The following is a 14,086-nucleotide window of genomic DNA, read 5'->3' on the forward strand; positions in this document are numbered from 1 at the left end:
TCTGGTTATCGAGTAGTACCGTTCACGTGAACGGTGTGTTTGCCAATTAAGGCATATCTATCCCGGCTGACGGTCGGGTTCCTTGCGGGGATGTTTTTACTTCGTATCTCGAAAATTATACTTCCGATTCGTTTTTTTCTTCTTGGCCAGAACCGAGGAACTCTCACCGTATAGGTATGCGACGAATTCTTGATTCGAAGACCAAGAATCTTGATATATTTGTTTGGATCTTGCGTGAAAGCTTTGAAAGAGACCTGATAGAGGCACGGTTGGTTATTCCCTTTCTATGAGACCTCCAGTGTGGAATGGATGCTTATCAGGTTGAGATTGAAATGACACATTCTGTGTCCCGTGCCGTTTTTAGCACGGCGGACGAGACCGAATTGCGCGATATCACCTGTGTACATCTGATTTACAGTCAATGCGACAAATTTCGGTTGGCACAAATGTACCTAATCATACTTTCTCGTACGAGTTCGGGTTCAGACTCGGGTCCTGTGATCGGGGTCGGCTGTGTCGCCGCCTCTTCCTCTAATTTAAATAAGTATCGACAAGATTTCCAAGTTTGCTTCAAAAAGATACCATATCCAGGTTCACCCAAGCTACACCTTATGTTTCCGGCTCTTTTTGCACCTTCTCTTTAAATAATAATGACCTCCACACTGAAAGGATTATTGGGACTCAACACCTCCAAGAATCCATGTTCCATCGCCTCTGAAAGGTCCCCACGAAGAGCGCTCCCAGCCAACTGGTACACGTCGCAGGCTCTTTATGAACTTGAGAGGCGATCTATCTTTGCCAGAAATTGGCTACTCACCACGCATTCCCTGCGCCTGCCTAAACTTGGCGCCTGGCTACGCTACGAGACTGCAGGATGGTATTTTGTCCTTTTTCGAGACAACAACAATGTCATAAAAGCATTTCACGATGTCTCGGCCCACGAGACCGAGGAACAGATTGACCAACCTAAAGACTTCCTCGGCCAGGGGTATGCAAATTCGAGCCCAATCCACATTCATATTGATCGTAATGGCTTTATATGGGTTAACTTAGATTCCAACGAGGAGCCTGAGATTGAATGGGAAAGAGACTTTAAAGATATTGACCTCCAGCCTCGCTTCAGCGACTTTGACTGGAATAATTACGCATTTGACCATACATGGGAGATGGATGGCGCATATAACTGGAAGGTATTAGCCGATAATTATAATGAATGCTATCATTGCGCCACGGCCCATCCGGATGTGCAGTCCGTCGCGGATCTGAATTCATATTCGGTCGACACCGTCGATGGAAGCATTATTCATCTTCCAGCATCAACGCCAGAACAGATCAAAGCGGGCTTGAAGGTCTGTAGCACATATTACTTTCCAAATGCCTCAATGACCGTGACGTGAGTGTATCCTAATATTTACCAAAAACGACCTCATAGAAAACCATTTTTGACTCCCAGCTAGGCCTCACTTCTTTTTCATGCAGCGATTCATTCCGACTTCACCAAAGACCTGTCAGATGCGCTATGAAGTCTTTCGGAATAAGCACTCTTCCGACGCAGATTTTATTTTGGTCAGCGACATGTTCAAGCGAATTATGAATGAAGACAAGCATCTCTGCATCGAGGCACAGAAGAATCTGAGCTCGGGTATCTTTGTGAACGGGTTACTTCATCCAGAGATGGAAAAGGGACCGCTATACTTCCAGTCTGTGGTTCGGGATATTGTCAAAGAGCATCACAGACGTGAGAAGGAGGCTCGACACGAAATTTGGGCTGTTAAATGAAGAGGTGCCTGCATACTAACTAACTACAAGTTTCATATTGGCGATGCCAGTTAGTTACTATTACTAGTTACTAGTAGTAGTGGACCCTAGCACTTATTAGCTTAGAAAACGCATATGGTTAGGGCACCTTGATATGGTGAGACGACTCGGATGTAATGTAAATTGAAAGTAAATTAATTGAATATTTCAAGTTCTAGTGAATCTTTCCATTGTTTATAATCGTAATGGTATCGACAATTTCTATAGTTCATAGTGGTTAGTATGGTGAATGTCGCTGACGTATGCTGTCCGCATTGGGCCGCCCCACATCACGTGCCATTCCCATCACGATGAAGCTCTCTCGGCACCTCCAACTCGTCTTCAATTTGATACAATTGTCTCTGCGTCACCATGATATCTCCCACGGAGTGATGGAATAGCCTCGCCCAAATCGCCAATTTTCTCCGGATATAGACGAACGCCTTTGAAACCATTCATTCTCCCGTGTCGCCTTTGAACCTCTGTGCGCTTCCGTCCGGTCGCATTGAAGCCCAAATAGCCGACGCATGATAATCTCGATATAATCACCCTTTGATGCCATCAGAATCCATCGAGAACCCGGGAAATGACTTCACCATACGTTCCGAACCCCTCTATTTCCCCTCCGACATGGCTGCGGCACAGAATCGGTCTGTATCCGATTTGCCGCAGGATCAAGTAGATGCCATTATTCGCACCAAGCGCAAAGCGCGCGAACCAAAAGCCTGCTACCCGTGTCATGCGCGCAAAGTGAAATGCGACCGAAACCTACCTTGCGACGGGTGTATCAAACGGGACCATACGGAAATTTGCTCATACGAACGGCCTTCCAAGAAACGCTCGCAGGCTTTCCACGAGAGCCCCGTCGAAGGCGCGTCGGCAATTCCGACTTCTGATCACGCCGGACTATACAGTTATGAAGATGTTCCGCCCCATATCAAACACGAATCTTCGCAGTATCGAGCGAATGGCGGCAACGTAGGTGGCCGAGTATCTATTGCTCGAGAAGAGTGGGATAATGTACGCAATCGACTGCGGGAGATGGAATCCACAATTTCTTCGTTACGAGTGGGGCTCGAGCGTGCCGAGGATGGCCCTGCTACTGGCATTGATAGTGGGAGTGTGGAGAGTGTCGATGCGAGTTCCCGCTCTAAGGGCGCCTCCCCGGATCGCGAAGGTATTCATGCTGCAAACACATTGGGGCAAGGAACTGTCCACCTGGGCTCTCGGTCGGTGTTGGCCTATATTCTAAATAACAAATCGGGACCCGATCAGCTTCAAGCTCTTTTAGAGGGAGGGATCTTGCCCAAGCTTGGCCTGGATAATGAATCCGCAACTTATCCATTTGTGGATTTGTGGTCTTCAGATATGTCGACTTTTGATATCAGTGCGGTTTGTAGCGCACTTCCAACCGATCAACAATGCAGAGAGTGAGTGAAAGCCTACCAGATACCAACATTTACTTGCTGAATTTATTTTTTAACTGGAACAGATTCTTCTTCTACTACAAAGATATTGCGGGAGCCATATATCCCGTCCTTGAAGATATTGCCGAATTTGAAAGCAACCTCGAGCTCTTGCTGCAAAGTAGAATTGCATCTGGGGGTGTTTATCGCGAAGACGCAAACGAGGCCCAAAGCCCATTTGGTGTTAGCATTGCCTATCTCGGGCTCTTATTTGCTGTTCTGGCCTCTGGCTGCCAATCGTCGGATCTCGGAAGCAAAGAACGAGAATTGACGTCGCAAGTTTACGGTATGACGACTATAATGACCTCTCTAGATGGATGTTGACTAAAGTGAACCTAGTTTGTTGTTCTTACCAATGTCTGCGAATGACCAACTTCTTATCACAGCCAACGATCGAAGCCATTCAGACCTTGCTGGTCATTGGAAATGTTCTGTCCTATAACATGAACCCTGGAATCTCATATGTACTTCTGGGCATGACGCTTCGAATGGGGTTGGCACTAGGGTTACACGTCGAATCAAGCCGTTTTTCAGCAGATGAGCGATACCGACGGCGGCATGTTTGGTATGATTTTGATCAATCGGCGCTGCATCTCCTTAGAAATACTAATTTTTCCCTCTCAGGTGGTCCATGGCCTGGCAAGATAGCCATTTCTCCTTGTCCTATGATCGCCCTTCTACCACAGCTGTCAGTCAGCCTGATATAGCGTACCGGGAAAGCTCAAAACCTGGAGATCTCTCCTACTTTGAAACCCTTTGTAGAGTCATATCTCTGGCTCTGGAAGTTGTTCGAATTCGCATGCTCAGTCCGCATGCTCAAATGAGCTTCGGCAGCATCCAAGCCTACAAGGAAAGGATTCAAACAATCATGGACGAAGCGAAGCCTTATTTGCGCGAAGCGCAGTGGTGTTCGAATGCCACGGAAAGTTTGGAGCGCGTTGTGTTGAAGCTACATTCTTCATACTTCTCGTCCGAATTGTGTCGACCGGCACTCAAACCGACAAACGATAGTAGTGATCCAGGAGCAGCTAGTATCCGGGCGGACTGCATATCGAATCTCATGACAACCGTGGAAGCTTATATCGAAATGCACAACATCAGCTCCCATGCTGCACGCTCGTGGATTGCTTTGCAACGAGCTATTAGCTCCGCGTTCCTGCTTGCTGTCATCGAGGAGGCGAAATCAGACCCAAATGTTTGGAATCTGCTTCGGAAGCTCGAAGGAATCATCGCACAGCGCGCGAGTAACGAACGAGCCTATGATACTGGCGATACAAACCCTGCTACTGGCAACATGGCTTCTCCGGCTCAAGCTATGAATACATATGATCCAATTACCGGGGCCACAAACCCACCGGGGGTTGTTCCGCCTCCGGTGGATCCCACATCACCCGCTGCCATCGGCGATAATCAGACGCAGTGGGCTAAGTCTCTTGCTAAAACCCATCGTGCCCTGCAAAAACTTTTGAGCGCATTTGGAAATCAGCAAACTCGCCCCGCAAATGGTCGCAGCCCCGCGTACCTGGCTCAGTCTAACACCAACCAGGCTGGCGCATCAGGGGGCTCTTTTGTTCCTTCGGGCATGACACCCTCTGTTGGGTCACTCCCGCCTCCTACCCCAGAGAGCTCGGGCAGTGGCGAATGGACTATGCCAAATATACTGGATCGCGCATCGGAGTATATTCATCCACCACTATGGAGTTAGTGGTGCTGTCACGACTCACTGCTTCCGATTTCTTCAATTTCCAGTACTAAATATTTTTCAGCGCGGTTCAGAGGCATTTCACTGGCGTTGGGTACTGCTTATCTTCACGAAACTAAGGCCATGGTGTTCCGGGATTATTTGGATTACTTAGATCTTCCTCCCGTTTTTGTTCATAGGTTATCATATACCGTCTCTCCTGATGTCTATAACGGTCCTTTCTAATAATTTTCCATAAACTTGTCATGCAGTACTAGCTCTAACCCGCTCTATCTTATGTGTGGGTACCTTGAAGCGCAGGAATTCTTATTCTCATCTGTTTCATATATCCACTGCCGCCACGAGCTGGCCGACACACTCGCCAAATCCAACACCGGAGTTCACACCACCGACCACGCCGGTCATTCGGACTATATCACCATCCAACAAGAGCTTTCTCTCCGAGCCATCAGTCAAGGTTATGGGCTCTTTCCCAGCCTTTGTGGTCTCCAGCAGACAGCCAAAGCTGCCCTCGTTTGGACCACTCACCGTGCCTGTGCCCAAAATGTCCCCCGTGCGGAGGTCTGCCCCGGTGCTAGCCAAATGTGCCGCCATTTGAGGTCCATTCCAGTGCAAGTCCGTAAATTTTGATTCACTGACGGTCGTCACATGCTGCCCAGAAATAATTTCGACCTTGAAGTTTATTTCATAGCTTGACTTATTGACATCGTCTTCAAGATGACTTGCTAATGCAACCTCAGGGTTTGGACCCGGGGTGGCAAAGGGCTCTAAAGCATCCAGGGTGACCACCCAGGGAGAGATGCTAGTTCCGAAGGACTTGCCATTCAAAGGTCCCAATGGCATCATTTCGCAACCCTGAATATCACGAGCTGGGACAACATCTAGTTAGAAAACCATTTACCCGAGTATCAGGTGGCGAAATGAGTACTTACCACTCCAGTCATTCAAAAGGACCATTCCGAAGATATGGTCGTTTGCATCACGCGCATCCAAACCCTGCAACTTGGACACGCCATTTCCGATAATCACGCCCACTTCTAGCTCATAGTCCATGGCCTGTGAGGGACCGTAAATAATGGGCTTTTTCTCCGACGGCGACGAGTGATCAAAGAAGTGACCTTTCGGTCGAACTATTGGCGTCCCCGAGACACAGATGGTGCTAGCACGGCCGTTGTATCCGATTGGGAAACTGAAAAATCCTGGAGGGACCGATTCGTCATTGATAATGATTCGGCCTGCATTGCGAACGTGGTGTACACTGCATGAGAAATCTATCTTCTGTCAGATTGACTGTTGACGTATGCCCAGAATAGACGCAAGGCTCTGAATAGTATAGGATGCATACCTGTAAACCCACCAACTGCAATTGGCAGATACAAAGTGACAGCCCCAATATTCTCGGCGAAACCCACTGGTAAGGGCTTTTTCAATGTCTCTTGTAGCACCCTTCTCACCTCCCGATGAATGGATCTGGGAAGAGCCGCGTACTCATTCAGGGTCGGACTATCAAATATTCCTTCCAGTAGGCCTGTGATGTTGGAGAAGACTCCCGACCGCTGTATGTCGACAAGAAAAATGACCTTGTTTCCCAATCGAGTCACGCATTGTGGATTCGGATGGCTCTCGCAAGATGCCACACCAAACGGGATGTTGGTGATTGAAAAATGGTCGCTGTACTCTGGAGAAGACATTTTCTCTGAAGAAGCGCAGGAAATCTAGAAAATCAAATTACTTTTCAGTGAGGCTACTATGCAGTTGTTTTATTGCTGCATCCCCCACCATCCGACATTGTGGATTTCCCCGCAGTCCACATCCCGAAGATGGACAATGTATGCCAGAAAGAGATAGATCGGTAAGGATTGGCGGCTGGATTGACTGAAACAGCCTGATGCAGTGGCAGCAGGTCGAAAAAATTAACAGCCAGAGGTATGGGGTGGGTATCTGCGAAGGGATTGCGAAACACATTGGTCATGGCATCCACCGCAGGAAACTGCATAAAACCCTTGCAGCACGAGGTTATGCTTCACCGCTGGAATGGAGGTCCACATGGGCACAGTAGATGGCAAATCCAGAGTTTTTGGGTTCCATGAGACTCGATGAGCACATGAGGATGTTCCGGTGACACGACGTCGGCCCATTAGTTACTTCTTGGAGTCAGCAACGTGTCTGATACCCACCGTGGGAGGCCAATCTCATCTACCCTCAAGCCAACTCTTTCACTCAACAAAAGTATTGAAGAAAGTGCCTTCATTCTGTCCATCTGCAGCCTCTTGAATACCTGCATTTTCTTTTGCATCTCTTTTCTCTGTGACCACGTCTGCCAGCGTCGTATTTCTCTCAACCCGAAATTAAGACCCGCAAGCTTTAGCCGGCGAGAACATGGCGGCCACCGAACCCAAGCAATATTACAAAGTAGGTGTCCTACTTTTCCAAGGGTGGATATCCTCGACTTCACAGGCCCGATGGAGGTTCTGTCCCATGTTTCGCATAACCGCAACCCCGACAAGCCGGATCGAATGTTCATCATCGAGACCATCGCGCGAACCTCTATCATCCACGCCGCGAGCGTCATGACCGTGAAAGCCGATAGGCTCTTGGAAATGGCCATGGAAGAACTTGCAGAGTACGACATGCTCGTAGTTCCAGGGGGACCACCAGCTGTTATTCAGCCACTGGTCGAGGGAAATGCCCCGGAGGTCAATATAATCCGCAAATTCGCTACGCTTCCCTTGTCGGAGTCCCGAAAGCCACGTATTTTGTTTTCTATTTGCACAGGTGCATTGATTCTTGGCGCGGCAGGTATTTTGAGTGGAATGACGGTCACAACTCATCACCGTGCAGTGGAGGTTTTACGGGAAGTATGTGCTCGTTTTGGTGACAAAAATGAGGGCGCCACAAATGTAGTGCACAAGCGCTATATGGATGGAGGTTACTTGAAAGGAGATTCAGTACAGCTAGTCACAGCTGGAGGAATTAGTTCTGGACTCGACGCTACATTTCATGTCGTGCGTCAGCTGTCAAGCCCGGAAATGGCTGCCTTTGTGTCGCGGGTGATGGAGTATGATTGGGCTGAGCCAGGAAAGTGATGTCCGGGTATATTCTTTTTGGATATCTATTTGCGTAGGATTACATTGCCGAATTGTTTTTTTATCCTAGTTCTTGAATTGCAATCTTGCAATAAGTGTTTTCTTCAAACTACACCCAAAGCCCTCGCGATACCAAACGGGGTTAATAAGAAATCTTTCCTTCCGGATTACTAGTATACCATATCCAAACATATCAGAAATAAGAAATGGAACTGGTATAAAGAACTCCCATTCCTCATATGACCTAGAGTTACACTTGTATCAGGACCGATAGGTTGGGTGGGATCTCCCGTTTAGCTTTCCAGATACGAAGTGAGGTAGGTCATCGAGCCGAGCGGGAGCCCAAGCTCTAGTTCATTCTTTTGGACCGAATTCAAGCGGTTGTACGCGTCTGCAAATCTAGTCATCTGAAATTGAAAGGTGAAAGGTTTGTCTGCGGGGCCATTCTAGGAATATCCTTTTCCTTGCCATTGCCACAGGTCTTATGTGGACCATGGACCATGCTGACAACCTCTACACGTCTGCGCCTCATACATCCCCCTGATGCACTCATCAGCGACTCAATTGAAGTTCTTCTCTAACAGGGTTGTTTTCAACGGCTGGTTAGTTTCACCATCAGCGGTTTACCCGCTCTAGACCCTCACCGCAGGAGAATAGACGGAGATCCACCGGCTCCGAGTTGTACAGAACCCATGGATTGGTTCTTTCCGATCTGGTAAGTTCAGCTTCATCCCAGGTATCTGAGTCCGCAATGCTATCTAAACACAGTCATCCGGCTGAATGGGGTTGGAATGGGCATGAGGTTGGAAAGTTCCTACTACTAGTAGTTAGTTGCCCGGAACGGAGGAAGGGAGAAGGGCGTCGGGTATATAGTGAGATGAAGTTCTGTCGGAAATCGAGTAGTTTCGGAATATTTTCTGAGTACTAGATATTTCAAGGAGAAAGCAGAAAGCTCTCCTTCCCAAAAAACTCGACCAGTCATTATTGAAAGGAAACAAGACATCAGTGTGACCCACCACATTCAACTACGGTCACCATGATCGCCGTCGCACCCCATACGAAAAATGTTCCAGTCCTATATTCACAGAAACCCACCCAAAATAGAGTCGGTCATTCCGACCAGGCTGAACAAAAAGAACAGTCTTCTATTCTCATAAATGCTGCGAAGTCGGAACCATTTTTAGACTCCGATGTCATGGGCCCCGATCCGATGGCTGCCCTAGGTATCGCCGATCCGCCAGTTACCGCAAACGGCAGAGCCTCTACAAAACACGACGAAAATGACCTCCACCTTGAGAGCTCATGTTTTTCTGATTCTACCATTCATTCTACCGATCGCAAAATGGCCGTCGACGTTTTAAAGATTATTGAAAGTTATGGGGTGGATTACGAAAAGACCGGTGGCTCGTGGAAGGGACTGGAGTCCTTCGTTCCTATTGTTATGGAACAGGTCAAGCAACAGGAACCGATCCGCATGATTTTGCCCGCCTTTCCTTTCAAGTCTCCAAATGCTCGAGACAAAGTTCTGGGGACGATGCCCGACTTTGGTGAAGAATTGGCCCTGTCACATCTCAACGGGCTTTGCGACAGCATCGGCAAAGTATACGAGCCTGGTGCTGACGTATACATCAGTTCTGATGGTCTTGTCTATAACGGTAGGACCCAAAATAAATGCTCAAGATGTTCTTGTCTCTAACTCAATGCCTCCAGATATTCTTGGTGTGCCTGACGAAACTGTTTGGGACTATGGAGAGACCTTGCGGCAAATGGCCGTGGAAAAGGGCCTCCATCATGTGAAATTTATTCGCCTTTTCGAGCTTCTCGAGCATCCTTGGTTCAAATCAGAGACTCCTGAAGCCGCGAAGGCGTACTACTTGGCGCACGCAAGTTGCCTCCGTCGCGAACTAATGTTCGTCTTTGGCGATCCATCATTTGACCCTGACGAGGCCATCAAAACTGACAACGACACTTGTCTGACGTATCGCGGGTATATCAAATTTTTGACAAAAGATCTCGCGCACCAGGACTCCACGGTCAATCTTTCTAAGCGTGCTCGACAAGCCCAGGTTTCCCAGATTGCGCGCCAGATGATTGTGCGCGGTAAGATGTTCGCCGCTGCTATCAAAGCAAACCGGAAGGACTACGTTCGACTATCCATTCACGAATCTGCAGGAGAGCGAAAGTTATCTGTCTCGTTGATTCCGCAACTCCGTGGATCGCTTGGGTATACACCTTGGCATGCATCAGTGGCAGTTGGATTGGACGGCTCATATCGAACCGTCCATGCCGAGGATGTTCGCGACACACACGACCTTGTGTATAAAAACGGTCAACCATATTACTTCCGAGAGAAGTCTGACATATTCAATTGGGCCGAAGATGGGGTTTCCGTCAAATTTGAGCATTTATACCCGAGTGGATTGATCATAAGACCTGCCGACATTGACAACGTTAATCCAACTCCATCTATCAGCGCCCTTCCCATGAGAAAAGTCCGCAAGCTATCCAACATCATGTCTCCTGTAATTCTCCGCGGCTTTACGGGGACTCTTGAGGAAGAGCTATATGTGAAGGCGGCTTGCGAGCTAGGAACCATTCTCCCATGGAGCTTTGGTATTATCCAGAAGGTGCGTGATGCTGGACGCGTAGACAAGATGGGTAACAATGTTACTTCGAATGAGGCTATGCCCATGCATTTTGATGGCATGTTCAAGTTCGAGGAAATTGATGACCCTGTGACTGGAGAGAAAAAGAAAGTCCAGAGACCACCCGGCTATCAATTCTTCACATGTCCCGCCACCGCACCGAAAGGAAGCGGGTACACACTCTTCGCGAGCTCGCGACTCTTCTTCAGATATCTACCACTTCCATGGACTTCGGAACGTCTGCAGAGTATTACTTGGGCCATGGACAATGATGGTTTCTGGGACGCGAAATTGACCAATCTCCCGTTGACGGTAACGCACCCAATTTCAGGTTTGCCTTGTCTGCGCTGGCACCAGCCGTGGGATTCGACCAAGACCAAATTTTCCACATGTGATGTGACAATCGAGAATGATCATCCAAGCTTGCTAAATATCATTGATCGAGTCTTATATGATCCTCGGGTCTGCCTCTATTTTGAGTGGGAGAAGGGTGATCTATTGATCAGCGATAACACTGCCATGCTCCATACCCGAACTGGTTATAAGGCAGATTGCGACCGTGAATTATGGCGCATTCATTTTGATTAGACCTTGAGGGCGAACCGGATGTCTTATGTTCTTCAATTTTGAGCTGGGTCGGTCTGCTTGATCTACTGCTGATTCAAGTGTTGGTTCTCAGCCTTCAATTCATTGTGTCAATGTGGTCAGATTGTGAACGAAATAAGCGAAAGAGACATCAAGCGAATAGCATGTGAATTTAAACTAGTTTTGTATAATCAGTATCTATTGACATTTGTCAACAGCTTCCTTCGGGGGATCATGGTTGTTCCTAAGCGTTACAAAATCCCCGAGAAATAATGTGAAGTATACTAGGAATCCCTAGTGACGACCGATATTGGACTTCGCGCTCTATACAATTTTGTTATCAAACACTAGCCGTCACTTGCTCGGCAGCGTCGCAGATGGTGCATTATTACAAGTAGCTATTTGGAAATGAGCCATTACTCTCGTAATTTAATTGGAGTATATCACGACTCTCCACTTTGCATACTGTACAGTATGTACAACCTACAGATTGTGGCGAATAATGGTGGGCCAATAATACTTCCGCATGGCTGGGGCAAGGCCCCGCCTCCGTGTCCGAGATATCCGAAACCTCCATCTGCACTCTCAAGCCTCTTGAACAAGCCATCTCTCGAACAGGTGGAGCGCATACTATATCTAATCCGGCAGTATGAGCCAGCCTCAGCCAAGCGGTCGCGCTTCTTCCGCCCATGCGTGCCTAGCCTGTCGGCAGTCCAAGGTCCGCTGCATCTATGATCCCACCGATTCGCCCAAATGTCAACGGCATGTTTCTAGTCGCAATGGTTCACGTATTACAAGCGCCGCTGACATTTCTAAATCAGATGTATTCGATTGAGTAAACAATGTGTCCCGCAGGAGCCTCGTAGGCGCAGAAGCCCTCTGCCTCGAACGTTCGTTAGCTCCGTCAAAATTCAGTGATGCAGATTTTGATCCCTAACACTATTACTAGGCGCTTTGATAAGCTAGAGAAACAGATTGACTCTTTGATGAATAACATTCATTCTCAGCGACAGAATGAAAACCCGTTGGCTGTCTCAACTCCACCACATGACATCCCTAGATCCACCTTAACAACCAACGAGAAGCACGAAGGCGCTCAGTCAGTCAATTACCAGAAATCAGATAACTCAATTCGACCCGTGTCTCTTCCAGTGGAATCTATCCTGCCGGGTCACACTGTTTGGCCAGAGAACGAGCCAGCGGAAGCACTTTGCTTTATTTTTCGAAGCGAATTGAGCATTTTCTTCCCATTTGTTACGCCTCCCAACGAACCGGCATCAGTGCTTCGACACAATCACCCCTGTCTATTCAAGGCTATGGTAGTGGCAGCTTCCTATCAAAATAGAGCTCTCCAGATTCGACGGGGTGCGGCTTTGACCGAGGAGCTCGCCAAGCGATTGTTGATTGATGGAGAGAAAACCCGTGATATCCTGCAGGCCTTGCTGATCTCCATTGCCTGGTAAAGAACCTTGGCATATAAAAATAATATAAATAATGAAGCTGATGCGTTTCTATAGGTATCATGGGCATCTCAAGGCAAACCCTCAAATGACAAACCTTCTTCATCTTGCTCTTGCAGTTCTTGCCGACCTCGGGTTTGATAAGCCAGCTCACCTAAATGATCGTCGCACAGTGATATTTGACGCATCAAGATCAAGCTATGGATTTGCAGAGGAAACCAATCGCATGGATAATGAGGACCGCAGGACTCTATTGGGTTGTTTCTATGTAACCTCTGTGTTCGTCTTTTTTCGAGACCAACGCCATTTATTGGGTAATTGCTAATTAATTGGTCCTGACTTAGGGCATCTGCTGTATTTCGACGTGTTGATGCAATACCGTACAGCCGGCATCTTAACCAGGCATTGCAAATCCTGGTCGAAACGGGAAAGCATCCAGCAGATGAGTTGTTGGTTCTGCATGTTCGTTTACAAAGCCTGGTCGAACAAATTGCCCAGGTAGCACCGTTCGATGATCCACATGGACCTCACAGCTCCTGGGCTCCGATCACGATGCATATTCGCTATCTAGAACAGCAACTAACAAATCTCACGCAATCGGCAACCAAGTTCAACGGAAATTGTAAGACTATTCCCTAGTTTGGATTATTGCCAACGCAGCTACTGACACTTGCTTAGGCCAATGGCTCATCCATGTTCATGCAGCACGAATCTTTCTCTATGAGGCCGGACTTTATGACCCTCTATGGCAGAATGCGAATACTGGTGCCCGACAGCAGCGGTTAGACACAATGTGGAAATGCCTTGCAGCGACAAAGTCTTTATTCGAAGTATATCTCTCCATGCCAGATCATATGATCTTTACCGCGTCATACGCCCTTTGGGGTCTTTTGGCGTATGGTCTGCTTATCGCATCTCGTCTCTGCTTATCCAAAGTTGAAGGCTGGGATGTAGACTTGGTTCGAACGGAACTTGACTTTTCACAAATACTTGAGTTGGTGACACAGAAGACAGATCAAGGCAATGCGTTCGCACGCGCTCATTGGTTAGGAGATGGTGGCTCAGATGAGCTGGTTGACCGGATCAAAATGAAGACAAGGAGAGTTCAGACTTGGTTCAATCAATACTTTCCCCGGATATTTGCACAACATGACCCTGCTCTTGCCATGGGTCCCGACCTTAGTTTCCTTCTAGGAATCGATGATATGTTCTGGGAGGAACTCATCACAGGTTTCCAACCACCTGGTTTATAGCCTTTCGCTAGATTTTATGGTGACAGGTCTTGGGAGTATGTACAAAATTAAAAGATCTTGAATGTGTTCGGCATATTTCTGTCAATCATTTA

At 47.7% G+C, this 14,086-nt stretch overlaps 6 protein-coding genes across 6 annotated transcripts; 5 read left to right on the top strand and 1 right to left on the bottom strand.

The window, feature by feature from the left end:
• Positions 1–650: 650 nt before the first annotated feature.
• N7509_006290 (aromatic ring-hydroxylating oxygenase subunit alpha) lies at positions 651–1,779 on the top strand (the record flags this gene model as incomplete). The annotated part of the gene is made up of 2 exons (XM_056630927.1): positions 651–1,393; positions 1,458–1,779. The coding sequence occupies 2 exons, from the start codon at positions 651–653 to the stop codon at positions 1,777–1,779; spliced, it is 1,065 nt and encodes a 354-aa protein (XP_056490229.1).
• A 648-nt stretch (positions 1,780–2,427) lies between these two features.
• Positions 2,428–4,968, top strand: N7509_006291 (putative C6 transcription factor; the record flags this gene model as incomplete). The annotated part of the gene is made up of 4 exons (XM_056630928.1): positions 2,428–3,227; positions 3,290–3,549; positions 3,603–3,828; positions 3,888–4,968. 4 exons carry the CDS (start codon positions 2,428–2,430, stop codon positions 4,966–4,968), a joined length of 2,367 nt encoding a protein of 788 aa, XP_056490230.1.
• A 318-nt stretch (positions 4,969–5,286) lies between these two features.
• Positions 5,287–6,656, bottom strand: N7509_006292 (fumarylacetoacetate hydrolase family protein; the record flags this gene model as incomplete). The annotated part of the gene is made up of 3 exons (XM_056630929.1): positions 5,287–5,846; positions 5,898–6,236; positions 6,311–6,656. The coding sequence occupies 3 exons, from the start codon at positions 6,654–6,656 to the stop codon at positions 5,287–5,289; spliced, it is 1,245 nt and encodes a 414-aa protein (XP_056490231.1).
• A 771-nt stretch (positions 6,657–7,427) lies between these two features.
• Positions 7,428–8,051, top strand: xanA (isonitrile hydratase-like protein xanA; the record flags this gene model as incomplete). Its single annotated transcript, XM_056630930.1, has 1 exon — positions 7,428–8,051. One exon carries the CDS (start codon positions 7,428–7,430, stop codon positions 8,049–8,051), a length of 624 nt encoding a protein of 207 aa, XP_056490232.1.
• A 1,036-nt stretch (positions 8,052–9,087) lies between these two features.
• xanB (isocyanide synthase xanB) lies at positions 9,088–11,284 on the top strand (the record flags this gene model as incomplete). Its single annotated transcript, XM_056630931.1, has 2 exons — positions 9,088–9,706; positions 9,762–11,284. 2 exons carry the CDS (start codon positions 9,088–9,090, stop codon positions 11,282–11,284), a joined length of 2,142 nt encoding a protein of 713 aa, XP_056490233.1.
• A 914-nt stretch (positions 11,285–12,198) lies between these two features.
• On the top strand, positions 12,199–13,994 carry N7509_006295 (uncharacterized protein; the record flags this gene model as incomplete). The annotated part of the gene is made up of 4 exons (XM_056630932.1): positions 12,199–12,740; positions 12,799–13,020; positions 13,086–13,363; positions 13,420–13,994. The coding sequence occupies 4 exons, from the start codon at positions 12,199–12,201 to the stop codon at positions 13,992–13,994; spliced, it is 1,617 nt and encodes a 538-aa protein (XP_056490234.1).
• Positions 13,995–14,086: the final 92 nt, after the last annotated feature.

The sequence above is a fragment of the Penicillium cosmopolitanum genome (genome assembly GCF_028827165.1).
Source record: "Penicillium cosmopolitanum strain IBT 29677 chromosome Unknown utg000006l:49.0-5199605.0:1.0-5204138.0, whole genome shotgun sequence".
NCBI lineage: Eukaryota > Fungi > Ascomycota > Eurotiomycetes > Eurotiales > Aspergillaceae > Penicillium > Penicillium cosmopolitanum.